The 19,379-nt window shown below is 36.5% G+C and overlaps 1 protein-coding gene across 2 annotated transcripts in view; it reads left to right on the forward strand.

Moving 5' to 3' along the window:
- PRIM2 (DNA primase subunit 2) overlaps positions 1-19,379 on the forward strand; it is an 85,645-nt gene that overhangs the window by 46,716 nt on the left and 19,550 nt on the right. For both annotated transcript variants that reach the window (XM_052684420.1, XM_052684356.1), the window contains 3 exons: positions 44-229; positions 16,934-17,060; positions 18,780-18,862. In XM_052684420.1, coding sequence (XP_052540380.1) covers positions 44-229; positions 16,934-17,060; positions 18,780-18,862 — 396 coding nt within the window. The remainder of the gene's footprint in view (positions 1-43; positions 230-16,933; positions 17,061-18,779; positions 18,863-19,379) is intronic.

Below are 19,379 nucleotides of genomic sequence, written 5' to 3' on the forward strand. Positions count from 1 at the left end.
CCCTACCAATTAAATGACCACTGTCTTTTTGTTCTCTTGACAGCTTTCTGTGAAATCATTCCCTCTTTGCATGCGCCAGTTGCACAAAGCCCTACGTGAGAACCATCACCTCCGTCATGGAGGCCGTATGCAATATGGACTTTTCTTAAAAGGCATTGGTTTGACTCTAGAACAGGCACTGGAGTTTTGGAAGAAGGAATTTATCAAAGGAAAAGTGGATGCAGACAAGGTAATTCAACTAGTGAGAAAGACCTGATATGAACATGAGGATGCAGTTAATGTGCACATGTGCTGTAGGTTAGGTGTGGATAGGTGCTTGTTAAAGTAGATAATTGTACAAAAAAACAGTTATGTATTCTAAAGCTTTGTTTCTTTGTTTTTTTTTTCTTTTTCATTATGATTTTATTCATTTTGTTTTGGAAATTCTTGTGAAGTATGGAAAAATACAGACTAGCCACAAAGCCAGAGGCTTTTTTAATGTAAAGTCTAGGAAATCTTATTTTACCACTCAAATCAGTGGGAAACTGCTGTTGTGAAACAAGTGCTGTGTGACTAAATTAGCTCACAGCGTAGGTAAGTGGCATTACGAGCTGTAAGGAGAGGTTTGTCTTTTTGCTCATTAATAAAAATAAAATTAGTTGAACAGCTGTGTCAGCTTGCTGTAGCAAATTTACAGTCTCAAAAGAAACAGTGTTCCTTGTTTCACACGGTCTTGTGTTTTAACCATCTGAACCAAGCAGGTGCCCTGCTTTATCCATGTGCTTGGCCTGTGGTGTATGCCATTAGGGCATACAGGCAGAGTTCAGGAGTGTTCTCTTGGAGCAAAAGTTTCAGACCTTACATCAATTTTGTTTGGACTATATTATTTTACATTGATGTTATGAGATCTTAGCTTTCCAGAGTACTATGAAGGTTGACAGATGATTTTCTTTTTTACTAGCTCAAGTTCCTATGCCTTGGCTATTTCAACAAAAAAATGTAGCTCTAAGTATACTGAATTACAGTATGCATCTTCTCTTCCAAATCCCAGAAGATAGTTGAACTGGTCTGCAAATCTTTTGGGAAGAGAGAAGAAAACAGCATTTTAATAAAGACTTAGACCAATGTAAATCTAGTTCCTTTTTGGTGCATGATTTAAGAGTAAATGTGTGTTTTGTAAAAGCAGAAAAATCTGAAACATAATTTTTTACAAAGATTCAAAAAGAGATTTCAATGTAGATAATAAATCTGATTTTGCAATTGGATACCAATTAACTGCTGGCAGCAGTGGGTCCCCTTTGGAACAGCTGGAGCTGGCTCTGACCTGATGTGGGGCTGTGTTGGACTCTTCCCAGAAGCTACCCTTGCAGTCCCCATGATGAAAGCCTTGCCACATAAACCCAACACAAATGTGTACATCTGTTATTTTTGATGGAAAAAATATTGCGTGTGTCCCATTCCACCCGCTTGCATGTTGACACCAGTTGTGTGCACATTTATGAAAATATGCATGCAGTTTGTATCCTTATTTAAAGTAAGTTTTACGAGCTTGGGTTTTGCTGGCTGTGGCTTTCACAGCAAAATGTTCAGTAATGCTTAAAGTCCCCAAAAAATGAAGGTGAATGCACTTCTAATTGGTACTTTTTTCTTTTGGCATTTTTTTCTGACACTGGTGCCCTGTTTCCTTTCCTGTAGATTTGAGGTAATTAAACTTTTTTGTCCCACCAGAGCTTTGCAAAGGTACATGATGATGGTACCTTGATAAAGATTAGGGTTAATTACTGGGTGATGTATTGTGAAAAAGGAGTGTTTGGTTTGTTGCAAACAGTTGTTTTAAAATTGTGTGTTCACATTGGTCTTGAATGGCAATAACATCTAGGGTGGTTTTCAGTCTTAAGATTAGTTCACAATTTCAGTTTTCAACAGGAAGGGAATCACCTTAGCTGCATGAGCAGTGCAGTGAAGTGAGTGTTACAGACTAAGCACAGGTGCAAGGAGAATTTGCACCAGAAAATAAGTCCTCCTGTGCTCTTAAATCACTGAGGTGGGCATAGCCCGGATTTTTGTGATTAAAAAAAACACTTTAGAAAACACATTTCTTTTTCCCTTGAGAGAAAACTGTGGTATGTTATTAATACAAAGTTTCACACTTCATTTAATGCAAGTCAAGTGGAATCTGGGAAGAACACCCTGAAACTGGTGGTGATCCTGTGGGGAAAGTTATTAAGTAGTGGCATGTTCACAGCAGACAGATGCAGAGCACAAAGCAACATGTGCTTTTGCTTGCAGCACTGAAATTAAAATTATTTTGCTATTTGCTAGGCTAAAATACCTGAATGTTAAATTGTTGTTCAGATTATAGGATTGACTGCCAAATTGTGATAGATGTGTTACTTCTGACTAAATGGTCATACTGTTTGGCTTCAAAACCTCAGTGTTATTTTAAGGTATCGTTTGTTTTTTATCTATGTAATATGTGATATTACTCTGAACAAATCCCAATCTATTCTGTCATATCCTTTTCTGGGGTAATTCTTCTCTCCCTGTCCGCCCTCCCCAAAATGCCCTTTCCTCTTCCCCTCTCTCCCCCCCCCCCCCCCCCCCCCCCCAAAAAAAAAAAAATAGAAAAAATATACCCAAATATTCAATATACTTTAAAAATAATTGAAACAAGAAACTGGAAAGGTGAACTAAGACACATTAAATAATTGCAACGAGGTAAGCAGGGAGGATAGTTGAAAACAAAATAATTTTTTACGGGAGAAATTGTTACTTGGTTGCTGTTGTTTATATGATCTGTTTATATGAGTGTTCTGTGAATGTGAAGTCAGGGACTTGAAGGAACATGAGTTTAGAGCAAAGAAAAGAATGAAACCTGCTGCTGTCAGTTATTGTAGCTAATAGCTTGGCATTGAAGCTTAAGTTAAAATAAGGGAGTCAGGCTGGACATAGTGAAGAGCTCAGCATGGAGGCAGTGGAGCACTGGAGCAGTTTCTTCAGAGATGTTATGTGATCTCTGTACTTCCAAGTTTCAAAGATCCAACTGGACAAAGTGCTGTGCAGTCTGATGCTGCTTGAAGCAGGAGGCTGGACTAGACATCTTCTGAAGTTCCTTTCTAGTTCTGTGATTCTGCACACGCAACTGGTTATAGGTAGAATTAAACTGTTGTGGGAGCTAGCCACTAGAGGGAGACAAGATCATAAAGAATGAACAAATACAGCCCGTAGATCTAAGTTCAGAGTGCTTATACTGTGATGCTTTGCAAGTCTGTATATTTGTATTGTGAAAACAAACGATACTTTAAAATGAAAATAGAAATAGGTATCTGCTAATATGCTGAGCAGTGCTTTTAAGCATGCAGAGCATTCTACAGTGGATTTTTGTAATGCACAAAATGGCGTGGTGGTTCCTTAAAACGACCTCTACCTCCTTAAATCTCCTGGAATATATTCTTTATCAGTCAGCTGATTGCATTTAATTTGGGTATTTCACTTTCTCATTTGTTTCAGATTTGGGAGTTGATTTACAGTGAGGTTTGCCTTACTTGTCCTTCTATTGGGATAATAATGGTACCTGCTATTTTCAGAGCGTGTTTTGATTCATAAGATTGAAGAAGATCTCTGTTCTGTCACAATTAATTATAATTCTCTAGTCGGATATAATTTGCTGCTTTTGTTCTTGAGTTATTTAAATCTGAGAAAACTGCCAAAGCCTAGTGATACATTAGACAGGAAACCACAATATTTGGCATCTGAGAAATAGAAATATGAATCTAATTGAAAATCTTCCATACAGATTAACATTTGATCTCTTATTTTTCATTTTACATCAGTAGTACTGTAATGCAAATAGATGGCTAGGTGTGAATTCTCTGGAGATGCCAGAAGGCTACAGTAAAACTTTAAGGAAATGATCACTGTCTTTTAGGATTGCAAAACCAGAACATATGTGTTCCCTATATTACCTATAAAATATTATCCCCTGAAATCTGTGGAAAATGGTAGAGTAGTGCGTCATGGTAACAAGTTATTGATATTATAGCTAAGCATCCTTGCTTTCATTGGTTATTGGAGGACTGGATAGTCAGGATCTTGAATAAATTGCATTTTTTTGTTAAACTCCCACAGATTTGGCTATTGGCTACAGAAATTAGCTTCAGTAGAACCACTGTCTGTATTCCTCTCATAGTTTGGAAATAATTTCATTCTCTAGGTGTAGTGAGATAGAGTATTTTCACACCAAAATAATGATTTTGGGTGAATGATTTTTGTCTGTATTGGCAAAAATGACGTTGCTGAACTCATATGTTGAATGACTGCTTTCATAAGATAGCTGAGCGTAAAGAAGGTCAAAATACTTTCATGCTGTTTTCAAATGCTTTTTATGTTCTACAAACAATGATAGCCCTTCAAGCTGCTTTAATAGCAGGTTAAATGATTTAATAATCAAAAGAAATATTAAAATGTATTTTCACTTATATGTCTCATTTGGATTCCCAAACATACTATTGAATTTGCATTACATCTTTTCTTTAAAAGCAAGTTTAAAAAAACCAAAACATACTAGAGTTTTTTTTAAGAGTATTTAATTTAAAATTCAACCTCAAAAGCTGAAGGATATCCAGATTTTGCTGTTCCTGTGTTCTTTTATGTTTCTTTATTATAGAACTTCATGTCATTCCTCTGAGGAGGTAGGTCTGTGCAGTCAGTATGCTTTACAAAACAGAAGTGAATAAACCAAGATACCTGTTGTTAGTAGCTGAACAGCTGTTGCAGCATTGATATGTATCAAGAGAAAAATGCCCAATCTGAATTCCCTAGTGGTGCTTCTTTCAGAAATCAGCTTTGTGGCATTGAGTCCATCATCAAGAGATCTCCTTTCATATAGCTTACTTTAATATCTTTTATATTAAATCAAAGACTTGGTGTTAAGAGGTGTGTTCTTCAAATGGTACTTCCTTGTTGCTGAAGGTGATGGTTACGTGGCTGCAGAGGTCAATTAGCTGAAGGAGTCCAAGCTGAAAAATTCAGGATGGAATGGTGTTTTTATAATAATCAATTAGCAGTAGAGGTATTGTGAGTGAATTTGTTTTATACTTGAAACTTAAACAGCTAGACGTGAGAATTAAAACTTGAAGACACAAGTGGATGAATTACTGTTGTGTCTGAATCAAGCTGAATTAGTACAACTTTCCTGTTTGTGGTAGCTTGAAAAGGATTGTTTTTTTTCTGATAATTTCCTAATAAGAAACAGTGAGAAGATTTACACAAAAAATTGAAAATCATGATAACTGAATCCGGGGCATTCTTGCAGAACTTCTGTTCTCTGGTCATGGAATTTAGTCCCAAAGAATCATAGTATCTTCTGTTGAATGGAAGTGTTTCAATTGCTGTTGGAATTTGGTTATTTTTTTTGTCAGTAAGTTTATCACAATGAATATATTAAATACATGCAGGAATCTTGCTGTTATATGCTATTTTTGTTTGAAGTTATTTTAGTAATGGGGATTTTTGCTCTCTCTTGTATTCATTTATACTTTCTAGCATTCTTCTTCAATTCTCTCTTGTGGAGCACTTGAGCATTTTGAAACGCTCAGATGAGTACTGTGCGTATTTCTGACATGCTAGTCTACATGATTTGATTTCTTCAGTTTGCTGTGTGTATCTATTGAATAAAACAGCAGAAAAGAGATCTGCAAAGGAATTCGGAAGGGAGAGGACTTTGAAACATGCTCCCCTTGCTTGCATTTGCCTCTGTTCTGAGAAGTGTGTTCCAATGCAAACAACTTCTTGCAAATGCTTCGAAGTCTTAGGAAGGATAAGTTTCCTTACTAAATGTATCGAATGTAATATGTGTTAATTAAGCAATTAAAAGAAGTACTTCGTAGCTCCAGTTGGCATGACAAGTCAGTTGATGAGAAATTAGATGTGAATAGAGGACAAGATGTTTAAGCCCTCAGTAACTTCTTCGCGATACTTGAAGTCTTACCGCTTTATTTCAGCAAAGCAAGATGAAAGTAGTAAATCTTTCACCTTTTTTTGCCAATGCACAATCTATGTAATCATCACTGAAATAGTAGTTAACCTACAACTTTATATTAAAAATGCACATGATTTAACTGTGTTCAGAGGTTTTTTAAGTTCAAATAAGAATAGTAATACATAGTAAGTGGTGCATAATGTTGTGCTATTTTATTGAACTGGTTAGCCTGGGAATCATTTACATTTGCGGATGGAATATTCACTGGTAAAGGGTTTCTTCCCTCCAGTGAATAAATGATTCATTTTACTATCAATTAATGGTGTTTCCAAAATTAGCAATGTTCAATTTTCTTTTTCCCAGTAGCAGAAGTTGTGTCAATTCCCTGTACCTTTGTCAGGGGAGTAAGATGCAACCTCACTTAGTGCTTTTTTAAAGCTTGCATTAAAATTTTATTTTACCTACCACACGTTTGGAATTCTGTGCACTAAAATGAGCGAAGCCTAACAGGAACCTTTTGTTTTATTTTGGAACTCTTTCTGTTGAAGGATGTATTTTAGTTCAAGACAATACTGGATGACCTCTTAAACCTGAGGCCTTTCCTGATTTATCAGCGAAGCTAAGGATACTAAAGAAAAAGTGTCTTTGGGACATAATTATGTAGATTGAGAGAGAGATGTAGTTTTAATTATGCCCAGTAGCAAATGTAGATGCATATTAAACTCAATCAGGCTTCTGTGCATTTCCCTCTGAAACCATCTTTACTCAGGCCTTAAATTACAAATCAGCACAATGGTGTACCCTAAGGTTGTCTAAGCTGACTGAATATTGACAAGAATCCGTTTCATTAATTGTCATTCCACATTTTAAGATAGTTTTTATAAGGCAGTATTTTTCTTAAAAAACAACAACAACAACAACAAAAACCCTTAGAATTTAAAGTAATAAAAAGCTGCATTTCATGTAATAGGTGAAAAATTTTAGAGCAGAATTTCTTAAATGAAAGGGAGCTAGTATAAAAAGATGTTATTTTTCAGCATGTTTTTTATTCATGGGTATTATTCAATGAGACCGTAATTGATGATGATATACTAGAAAGCATGAAATCCTCCTTAGAATTGCTAAAGATTTCTTAATTGCATTCATTCAAAAGTTAAGTTCTCTGGTCTTTCTGAGGCTGAAGTTGGTGACGTTCTTCCTGTGATCATTCACTTTAAAATAATCAAGTTCTTCAGCCTAATTTTTAAAAAACCTGTTCAAAACTTATCTGCCTTACTTTCGATTTTCAATTTTCAGCATTTGGCTTGTATTATGAAGGGAAGCTTTGGATTGTCTTTCAGCCTGTGGTGTGTCTTATGGCCAGAGAAGATCATAATTTATTTCCCAGGACATTTATTACAGTTTTCTTTTTTTTTTTTTTAATTGTGCTAACTAATGTAAAGAGAAGTAGGGTTGATTTTTCTTAATTACATATTAGGCACTGAAATTTGTTTTACTATTCATTGTACATGCAGTTTACTGATAAAGTCCTTACACTGACAAGTATGAAAGCAATAAATATGTTTCCTGTACAAAAACTACATCAAAGATTAGATTTTATGACATTTTGTTCCTAATAAACACACATTTTTGGATATAACTTCATAGTATTTTCATAGAATTTTATGTATAAAAATGAATGGAAAACAAGTCATTTAATTTTTGATAATTCTTTTGTAGACTTGAACCTCTTGTCAGACTTTAATATCACAGTAGGAAGACTGTACTTGTTAGAAGAAGTTTCTGTTTCATTGGCTGTTACAGCAACAGCAGGGTGGTAGGTACATCAGTGATATTTTAAGAAAAGTAATAGGTTTGTTTATCTGGTTGCCAACTTTATGTTCAATGATTGTGAAGTATCTTGAGTATCAATATGTTCTTTGGCAGTATGTGCTTTAGCAGGCTGCCTTGATATCTTCCTAACGATATAGCTTTCTCTTTATAGCCATCTGTTGAAAAATACCTGCTATATAACATTTTTGGTTGTTTACCCCCAATTTCTGATACAGAAGTCAATGTTTTTTAGATGCAAATCTGTTCAATTGTATCTTTTTGTTGACATCCACGATGAATGACATGGTTGGTCTCTTCCAGTTGTGCTCCTTTGGTTTTTGAACAGAAAAGCACTGGTTTTGATAGAGAAGCTAATTAATGTTGATACAATTGTTTGAAATGACATTTTTAAATAATTAAATGTTCAGATTTGCTGTGGTCTTATAAACTGACTTCCAAGATCCAGAATCATGCACTGTCTTCTCTTTTGATAAGGTCCGTGTAATTTCTGTTATATCTCACTGTTGTATTCCATATGTCTATATTCAAGCAGCAAATTGTGGCTATATTTCATCTTCAGTCATCCAGAAAAGCAGCATGTTGTATCAAATGTGCAATCTGCTGATATACCACGTAGGTTTAAGTGTAAATAAGAAAGTATTTTTACTTTCAGAATTGATTTAGCGTTGTGCCTCACGTCTCTTGAAATGTATTGAATCTCATGAATAAAGACATCTCTTTTTATATCTAATTTGTGCTATGAATACTTCAGGATTCGTTATTGATCTGGAAAAGTTGAATTACTGTCATCGGATTTAAATATTTCAGCACTTAGAGAGGTTACTGCCTCTTGAAAGAAAGTAAGGCACTGATTTTACATTGAAATGCACTGTGCTGCTTAGCTGAGAACTTATATTCTGTATGATGTGTTATGCTCTGTTTTTTTGTGCTCCCTTTGTCCTTTCTGAAGTTCTCTGGCACAGATGTACCCTGCTATACATGGGGGAACAGAATCTAGTGATCTTAAGTAAGTTAAATTCCTTTGGATTGGCTATGAATTTGGATTGAAATTCCATTATTTTTCTGATGGATTTTCTTACTGAAGTTGGATTTGAGGCATGAGGGTTGGGTCAGTACTAGTGAGGAAATAGCTTTGTTTAAAAACATTGGATTTCAGATGGATTACAGTAGTTGAATTGTCCTTCCTGTGTTTTGTTACCAGAGTATTTTCCCTGAAATTGTATTAAGTTTTAGATTTTTGCAGCCAACACTAATAATTGAGACGTATGTTACTTCAGAGCAATCTGGCAGTACAGCTTCTTTTAGTTTTCAGTTTGTGTTTTTTCTTTAGTCAGTTCATCCTTTAATGAGCAATGAACAACAACAAAACAAAAGGTGGGAAAATAGTTGTGTCCTTCAGGAAAAAAAAACAAAAACAAAACAAAACCAAAAGAAACTTCTGCCACTGAATGCAGAAGGAGTTGTTATGCAAAGTCTAGAGCCTTCAAGTAAATCTTGACTGGACTACACTTTTTTATTGTATGTAAGCAGTTATGCTTATTATGGCAGTAAGGACTGATGTCTATGTTTTTCGATTTTCTTTGATCATCACGTTAAAATGTGATTTTTGCCTTTTGTAGTGCTGCTAGTAAAGCAAGAAGTGTTTTTATGGCAGTATTTTTACGGGGAGGATGCTAGTATTTTGAGCAAATAGCAAATCTCTAAATCCCTTGTTCTCATTCTTTTATGCTAGCATAAAAAAACAGAAGTCTACATGTTTCAAGAGTAGACATAAAGTTTATGTATTTATCTGAGGAAACTTGAGTGTTCATTAGTCAGCTTTTTTTTTTTTTTTTTTTTTTTTGAGGAGGAGGAGGGAAGAGATTTGCTGCTATATTAAAACATTACATGTTTGGGCACCTGATGTCCTTCTGTTCTGGCACCATCTTCTTGTCTAAGAGATTTAACTATCTCAGTAACTGCAAAACATTTGCAGTAACTGCAAAACATATTTAAAAAAATATATAAATAGAAATAAATAGAAAAAAATAAATAGAATCAGATGGTGATATGAAGGCATGTTCTCCAACCCAAATCACTGAATGTCTTTAGGAGGGGTTTTCAGGAAGAGGGCAGAGATTGCACTGAGGAATGTGGTCTAGAGTGATCACAGGTGTGGGCTGATGGTTGGGCTAGATAATTCTATGATTCTAAGAGAGCTTCAACTTCTGTACTAAGTGTGCTTAGGTGTTTCAACTCTGTGTCAGGTGTGCTGAGCGGAAATGTCTCACCAGGTGGTGAAACAGACTTTCTTGGATTCATTCTAGTCTCCTGCAGATGTCTTTGAAACTGGGAACATTGTAGCAGAGGTGAAGTGCAGTCCATACCACCAGCAGTGCTCTTCTTCAAGAGCTGATGGCTATACATTGTGCCTCCATATGCATTTCTGGTCTTGTCCTTGAATGTTGTTGTGGGAGGACCTGTCTCATTTTCTTTGACTGGAGTAGCTGAGACAGGTTTTCCTCAGAGATGATCTTGATGAATTTCTCTTCTGCTGTCCCTGCCCTGAATCCCTGTGTCTTCTCATCCATAGCTTTAAAATGTTATGATAGGCTAGTACAAATATTCCTTCTGTGCAATCCGGACCTTGTTTCCCAGTCCTGCTTTTTATTGCATATCTTATTACCTTTTCAAAAAGAGAATCTATTTGGATATGTTTCAGGATTTTTCACAGAGTAACAGTGTGACTCCATGCTGATATTTCTATGAAAAATTAATCTGTTTTCTTCCCTTTTTCTTTCCTTTTTAAGTTTTTATTGTACATACTCATCCAGGTTACTGTGTATAATATAAAGGATCCTGGGCTACCAGACCAAATGTGTTAGATTACCGTGCTTAAGTAAAACTAAATAAAATATGATAGCTTTGTTGTTTAGAGTATAGACAGAGCAGTAGGAATTTACTTTTCAGACTCTGCAGAGGGCCCTGGCCAGTATTTATCCATCTTCTCCTGAAATATGCAATACCTGCTGCAATGGTATGCATAAAAATAAGGATTTCTCTCAATTCTGATACAAGCTTACCGAATCTAATTTCTCTTTGGTATACATATTCTTTATTCTAGGATCCCAGGCTGCCATTATGATCAATAGAGCTCTAGCCAATACAGTCAATAGTGTCTAGATAATGATTTATTTAGTGAGCCTCTTGGTGCCTCTGTTAGGGTAAATTGAATTGCACCCCAGACTCCTCTGATTGCATCGACTTCCATTGACAATAATGGGAGATGTCTGAATTTAGATGTCTGGAGCTGAATCTTATTCCTATAGATGCACACAAAATCTGTTACTATTCTACTTCTGTTTAATTTTTTAGTCCTTGTTATTGTACTACATGCCAAATTCTTGTCTGCTTTGCAATCTGTTAATACTCTCACATCTCTTGCAGAGAACATGAAGTGTTATCACTGAATTAAGCATGTTGGATACTGTTATTCTCTGACTACCACTTCTGATAAAGTTAACAATGCTGTTAATTTGCTTCTTAACTTCTACTGAAAGAAACACTTAAACTACATCAGCTGACATTTCTGAATATTGAAATGCAGTAAACGCTTTGAAAAAACAGCAACAGAAGAGTCAGTGATGTGCTTGTAAATCATGGAATACTGGAAGTGTGTGGTTCCCCCCCACAGCTGAATGGCATCTCTGGATGCCTATTTTTTTTTTTTTTTTTTAAAGAGTAAACAAAAACTGAGAGCTTTATTAGCAGCATCCCAACAACTCCAAATTGAGCTGGATATTCTGAGATCACAGGCCTCTTAAAGGAACATCACTGTTCAAGGTGGTAGGGGAAGGACAGGGCTGTTAGATGGTGCCCTCCTTCCATTCCTAACATTTTGGTGTTAGGAAGGATCCCAGATAATCCTCACTGATAGCAGGGAAAGCTTGCCAGAAACCTGCTGACCTTGGAGGCAGATTAGAGGAGTACAGTGGAAACAAACTGTTCCTGCTACAAGCTACAGGCACAAGGCTGATTTACAGAGACCACTGAAAAGCACTGATCACATTTGACAGCCCTTTCAACTTCCCTTTTTCCCTTTCCCCTTCCAGATGTTCTCTTTTACTGCCTTTCTCCCCTCATGAGCAAAAAGTGTCCAGAATTACTTTGATCCCAATTAAGCTACATCTGTAGCAAATTTTCTTATTTCTGATTGAGTTACAGAAATAATAATTTAACACCATTACTACTTTGAAATCACCTACCCAAAGATCTCATATTTATGTAATCAAGCTCTTCTGAAAATATCATTTCTGTAAATTCTTGTCTGGAACATAGTAACCTGCAAAACTGCCTACTTACATTTTTTTCTGTGGAGTATCTCAGTACAGACATCATGTGTATCCTACAGCTATGTCCAGAGGAAAGAAAAGTCCTCAAAATTTTTTGTCATCAGGGAACAAGTTAAAGATCAGGCAATTTACTTGCACTCTTTTAAAATTAAAAAAAAAAAAAAAAAAAAAAGTAAAAAAAAAAAAGTAGGTGCTTAGATTCTTAGATTTGCACATGCCAGCACTAAATTGACAGACTTGATGGAGGGTAGCGTTCTCAGCTTCTTGGCTTTTGGTTGAATGGTTCACTGCTTAAATCAGTCCTATTTCTTGATCCCTTTCTCTCTCATTAAAGCCATTATAGAATCATAGAATCACCAAGGTTGAAAAAGACCTAAAAGAACATCCAGTCCAACCGTTCACCTATTCCCAATAGCTCCCACTAAACCATGTCCCTCAACACAACATCCAGCCTTTCCTTGAACACCCCCAGGGTCGGTGACTCCACCACCTCCCTGGGCAGTCCATTCCAGTGCCTGACCACCCTTTCTGAAAAGTAATACTTCCTCATGTCCAGCCTGAATCTCCCCTGCCGTAGCTTGAAGCCATTCCCCCTGGTCCTATCACTAATGACACGAGAGAAGAGGCCGACCCCCAGCTCACTACGACCTCCCTTCAGGTAGTTATAGAGAGCAATGAGGTCTCCCCTGAGCCTCCTCTTCTCCAGGCTGAACATTACCAGCTCCTTCAGCCTCTCCTCATATGGCCTGTGTTCCAGACCCCTCACCAGCTTTGTTGCCCTCCTTTGAACACGTTCCAGGGCCTCAATATCTTGCAGTAAGGGGCCCAAAACTGGACACAGTACTCGAGGTGCGGCTTCACGAGTGCTGAATACAGGGGAACAATCACCTCTCTGCTCCTGCTTGCAACGCTGTTTCTGATGCAAGCCAGGATGCCATTGGCCTTCTTGGCCACCTGGGCACACTGTCGGCTCATGTTCAGCCGAGCATCAATCAATACCCCCAGGCCCATTTCCTCTACGCAGTCCTCCAGCCACACCGCCCCAAGCCTGTAGCATCGCCTGGGGTTGTTGTGGCCGAAGTGCAGGACCCGGCTTTTGGCCTTGTTGAAACTCATCCTTGGCTTCAGCCCAGCTCTCCAGCCTGTCCAGATCCCTCTGTAGGGCCTCTCTACCCCCAGGCAGATCCACACTTCCAGCCAATTTGGTGTCATCTGTGGCATCACATTAGTCTGCGACATGACATTAGTCATCAACCCCACACTTGGACATAAGTTACAAATTCCTGGCAGATATTGGAAAGCTCTGAGAGCTGGTCAGAGGAAAAAAAATTTAGGTAGTTGAGGCCATATTTTTAAAAGTTGCAAAAAATCACTGTTCTAAACTATTACTAGCAATAGGTGATCTAGTGTAGGTAGTTGCTCAATAATATGAGGATGTTCCTTTAGGACTGCTATTATATTGCAACTTTAGCAATAACTTTCGATCAGTGCCAAAGCAGGCTGTGGTGGATGTATATACATAGTTAGCTTTTCTGCATTAGTAGAATTGCTTTTTGCCTGATTATTTTTTGCTTGTCTTGGTGGAAAGTCACTTTTTATAGTTTTCTGCCATAATAATCTTGTGGCATCTAGTAGTTGGTCTATACTGTAATAGGCATTTTATAGTTTTGAAATGTTGTTTTCTGGAATAATTTAAAAGCAAGTAATTTATGAGCAATTAGAACAACCCTGCGAACAATGACATGCATGATATGTTCTGCATACAATTTCTTGTTTAAGTAGGTGGGGGGATCATACTTCATCTACTGGGAAAGTTGGAATGAAGGGAAGGGACAATTCCCTATGTCTAGATTTCAAACACATCTAGTTATATCTGCACTCATATACATATGTGTATATTCACTGGCAGAAATTGCTTCTGGGGGTGATTTTTCTTTGTGCATACTTTAGAGCAACAGTGTTAGTAAAGAGCTTTTCTGGTCATTGAGTTCATCCCCCAGTACACAGGGCTTGCTCCTCAGGATGTGCTTTCTGAAATGAAATTCCTCAATTCATGATTTCTTTCCATTAAGGAGTACTGCACAGCCTGCTGGAAATCAGTGTGGCTAAAAGTCTGTTTCTGTGATCAACAATAAGAAACAGAATCAGAAGGTCAGGAGGTGAAATTGTCTAAATGTGCACACACTGACTTGTACCACTTCTTCCGTCTGCTGCTGTGAAGATTCCAAGAAGTTGAAAATTTGAAGAAGCGGGTGCCCAGCTGTGCAAATATTAGTCATTATGAAGTACTTTCTCTTACAGATGTAAATTTTGCTAACCTTTGCTGTTAGACATATTCTTTTTCTTTGAGAGAAATGAATAGTTTGCATGTGAAGGCTCTGCAGTGTGGAGTCTGCATTTTGAAACTGACTGCTGGGGAGTTTATGCTCAATTCCCAAAATACAACATAGAAAATACGGGTTGGGTAGTGCAGTGCTTATATGGGACAGCATTAATTCTGCCAAGTAGCCACAAAGATACTGTGTATGTGCTTTCTGAATTTAAAAAATAATTCTAGAACAATATTTGTTTTAGGCAGCTCATGGTAATTTCAACAGATTGCCATGACCAGCCACTTATCCTGATTGTATCGATTTCAGAAGAATGGCCACTATTGAAAAACGAGCAAGCAAAAAAGCCTCTCTGCAATTTCTTCCTCCATTCATTAGTGCTAGTATTTCTGTTATATAAAAGAATAAAGTAGTTATAATTACATGCTAGTGTAAAATCAGATTTATAAAGTTGTTCCAATTTTTTAAGCTTTTAAGGCTTCTCTGTTCAGTGCAATTTAAGAGATTCTCACCCAAGTATGTAGATGATGAAGTCTTCTCATATCTTAGAATTTTAGGTTCACGTGCAGCAGCTGTTTGTATTTATGTGTTTTAGCTTTCAGAATACTGTTCTATTGTAGTCTTACTAAAAGGAAGAATTAAAATAAGTTTGGCTTAAAGAACATTTAAGTGAAACAAAGTGGAACTGATTGGAAATGGCTTCAGAAGATCCAAAGAGGTCTGTAAAGAAAGCAGTGTGAAGATACCCAACTTGTCCCAAGGCTACGTTGTGTTACCCTGCAGCTGTTACTACAAAATTCGCATCTCAGCATAAAATCATTTTGGGTAGTAACAGTTTCTGTGGGGCATTAAGACAAGTGATAAGAAAAGCATAGCTCAGGTTTCTAGTATGCAGCACTGTCAGAGGGCTGTATTTATTGTTTTGCAAACTAAAGCAGTGAAGATTTGGTTTTCCCTTATAAAGAACTATTTACTTCGACTTGCTTACACATATATCCTTCATTAATCAAATGAAATATGCATTCATCTAATTTTTTGTGAAGAAGGAAGAAAGGTACCAGAGCTTCTGGTTGTAAGAATTTGTGGCTGTATGTTCACGGGCTTCACACATAACTTAATGGATTTACACAAAGGTTACTAATATCACGTTTTCACTATTATAATGCTATCTGTTGCTGTAGTGCACAGAACTACTGATTTTTGCTGTATTAAGCTTCTCTACAGCTGACAGCTGCAAAGGCTGTGTTTATATTTTGCAGCCCCTGCAGCAGCAACTCTCAGCCTACAGCTGCTGCTTGCGTCACTGCAGGATGATACCTCTTTTACCTGCCCTTCCTGAAGGAAGATCCTTGTACGGTCTTCCTCCTTGTCCTTAGTTAATGCTGTTGATAAACCCAGCTCTCCTTTGCAAGCAAACAAATGTGCTATTTTTTTTTTCCCCCTGCTTAATAGGATTTACTAGATAGGTTATCCCTGTATGCTACATCCTGTCTTGGCTGTGCTGGGAAACACAATTAACTTGATTATGACAGCATCTTAATAAAGAAGTTCCTTTTTTATCCATCTAGACAGATGTAGTGTATGTTTCAATGTTTATTTTCAAAAGTTTATTTAAACATTTTATGTATTTGCTTATTATGTTGTAGGTTTTGAGTTATATATGTAATTAAATTTTTCAAATGTTAGATTGTGAAAAGCATACTTCTGTTATATTTTGAATGAATTTTAGCAGGTTAAGATATTTCACAGTCGTCTGAATATTCTGAATTATTTAGCAGGCAATTAATTTTATGTGTAGAAATAGGGGTAATTTTGAACTGCTGGACGTGACCAGTTGTGTGCTTGAATGGCTACATCTAAAATAACTTGAAATCATTTTAGCTAAGTCCTTATTTACAGGACGTAACTTGTTTATGCCTATTTTAGTTTCTTAATTTTATTGGTGGAGTTGGTGGGAGCTGACATTTTATTGTGAGACAAAAGAGATTTGCTAAAATTGTACAGTTTTCAAGCAAAAATACTTAATTTTATACCAAAAACAGTGAATTTCAGTGCTGAAGCAAAGTGTAGGAGAACAAAAATGTGAACCTCAGTCAAGAAGTCTGTGATTTTGGCTTTTCGCTGATAAAGCCATTGATTTGTGGACACTTATGAAAGGTTTAGTATTACAACGTCTTCTCCATTTACTAACATCATATAGTTCACAGTTTTGATCTTTAAATCATCTTAACTTTATTGATTCCTTCATCTGCTTAAAAGGTATTAATTTTTAGTTCTCTTCTTATGTGTGTATAAAACGTGCATACAGATACTTAAAACTCCTTATAATATAAAAATCAAAACTAACAGAAAACAATTCCATTTCTCTAAATTTGAGTAGGTCTGGAAGATTTGCTTTCTAATCCAATGTTTCTGTTGGCAGAGTAGACAGAATAATGACTTGATATGGTATATGAAAATATATTCTTTTGTTGTTTCAGTTTGACAAAGGATACGCGTACAGCATTCGCCACAACTATGGGAAAGAAGGAAAGAGAACAGACTATACCCCGTACAGCTGCATGAAGATTATCATGTCCAATCCACCAAGTCAAGGGGATTATCATGGTGAGTTCCTAAAACCAACAGGTTCAAAAATATTGGAAGCCTTTGGCTAAAGAAGAGAACCATGGAGATTGCATTTGATTTTAAGTGGAAGTTAGTTAGTTTGACTCCTAATTAAGGTAGCCACTGCTGTTCTCTGCTACTCTTCTTGTGATTAATCTTTCTTAACTGGTATCATTCAGCAAGTAAAGTTCAATTTTGTACTCAACTTTGGTTCTTTTTCCTTCCCTCCCCTTCTTCCCACATTGTGTGTAGGAAAAAAAAAAAAAAAAGGTGCAATCCTTTCAATCTGTGCTTTCAGCATGGCAAACTTACTCTACTAATATTAACTCACTTGCTTTTCAGAAGTTTAGGACGTTCAGGACTCTTCTGTATTCTTTATTTCTAATTGTAGTAAAATGTAAATTTATAAATGACCAAGTATTGATGTGTGTATCTACTGGGGACTGCAGTGTTTAAGTTATCACTGTGGAAGTCATGGCTTACATGTATGTAACCCAGACAAGATAGATACTGCAAAGAGAAACTTAACAAGATCTGAGTTTACAATGCTTTTTCAATATTAAGAAAGAAATAAATATTTCAGCAATTTGTTTTGCAATGATGTGTAATGCTGAACAGAGCTGAAAATAGTGACTATGTGGTATGCATAGTGTTTGAGCATTATCTTTTACACTGAACTTATTTGCATAGCCAGTTTTATGAAACTAATTTCCTTACTCAAACAAAAATTATGTTTTGGTCTTCTTAAAATTCTCACTTCAGATTAAGATCATATTTTCACAAGTATTAGTTTTATACTGAGAAGTTATCTGAAGGATTTTTTTCTACAGTGTCTGTCACGTTACTCACCCCTGTAGTCTCTTAAGTTACGTTTTTAATTTCAAGCTTACAGTGGTCTTGCAATATTCTTTTTAGATCACGCTTGGTGGCTTCTAGCTCTGTAGTTATTGTGTACACATACAGAGTGTGAACACTTATAGGGGCTCTGAGATATGAATTAAATCAAACATGAGTTCCTACATTTGCTGCAGTAGTTTAAAACCTCCTACTCCTGTGTGATTTAGTGAGAGAAATGTGCACCAGCCTTACTGTTGTAACTCTAGTGCTAGTTAACACAGTCATGAATTGTTAAGGTTGGATAGAATACTAACGCCATTTAGTCCAACAATCAACCCATCACCACCATGCCTGCTAAACTATTTTTCTCAGTGCCATATTTACCCTTTTCTACAAAACCTCTGAGATGGTTCTGAAGGTTGTTTCCTTTAGTTTTCTCACAAGATTAATTCTGGGACACAAGAAAAGCAACCCTTATTCAAAGGCTGGAGCTTTCAAAAGTAATAGTTTTACAAAGGGCTATGCTTTAAAGACTAGTTAGCTCTTACTACTTATTTCTTCCTGGTTTTTCACGGATATTAAATGTACCAGTGCTATCACTGTAAGTAAGGTACTAACTAAGTCTCCTTTCCTGTCAGTGAGTGACAACTGTGGCCTGTTTGTATTAGGATATTTCATGTAACTCTTGGGCCTCTGGTGTACTGCTGACAATGCAGTGGAGTAATTATTATAAAAAAAATGTTAAAGAAAAAAATAATTGCACATATGGACAATTAACTTGTATATTAGTAAGCTGTTAGACAATTAGGTCTCTTGAGTGTGTTACTATGCTCCCTTCTGGGTAAACAGCCTTGTTTGTGAGCTTGCTTGTTTTGCTGTCAGGATGCCCATTCCGCCACAGTGATCCTGAGCTACTGAAGCAGAAGCTGCAGTCGTACAAGGTTCCTCCCAGTGGAGTAACTCAGGTGAGATTTAATTTGTTTGGAGCTCTCTTTAATGAGGCATTGTTTTTTAATTTTAGTTGGTACTGATGTAGGAATACTACACGTAAATTGTCAATATGTATGTTAAATATCTCTTAGGAAGGATCTGAGCCAGAATCTTGTCTTGTTCCAGCGTTTCCACTGATGTGCTGACTGTTGTCATCACCTTCTGTTGTTTAATATTATGGATTGGTTTATTACTATAATGAGTGCAATACAGAATTTTGTTTTACTTCATTTTACTTCATTGTGGTTAAGAAAAAAATCAAATGAATCTGGCAGTATTTTTAGAGAATTTATTTTTTAATTTTGCACAAACTTACGGAAGGTGGTACTGTGTGTCGTAAGTTGATGTCACTGTTTTCTGTAATAAACTTCTAAATCCTGTACGTTCTTAGTCATGCATAGTGCTGACTTGCCTGAGACAACAAGAGCTCATGAGATGACTACTGGAATTTGACAGATTTTATCAGATTTTTGAATGGGTAGCAGTAAATTG

The sequence above is a fragment of the Tympanuchus pallidicinctus genome, unplaced genomic scaffold (assembly GCF_026119805.1).
Source record: "Tympanuchus pallidicinctus isolate F22 unplaced genomic scaffold, pur_lepc_1.0 scaffold1, whole genome shotgun sequence".
Taxonomy (NCBI): domain Eukaryota; kingdom Metazoa; phylum Chordata; class Aves; order Galliformes; family Phasianidae; genus Tympanuchus; species Tympanuchus pallidicinctus.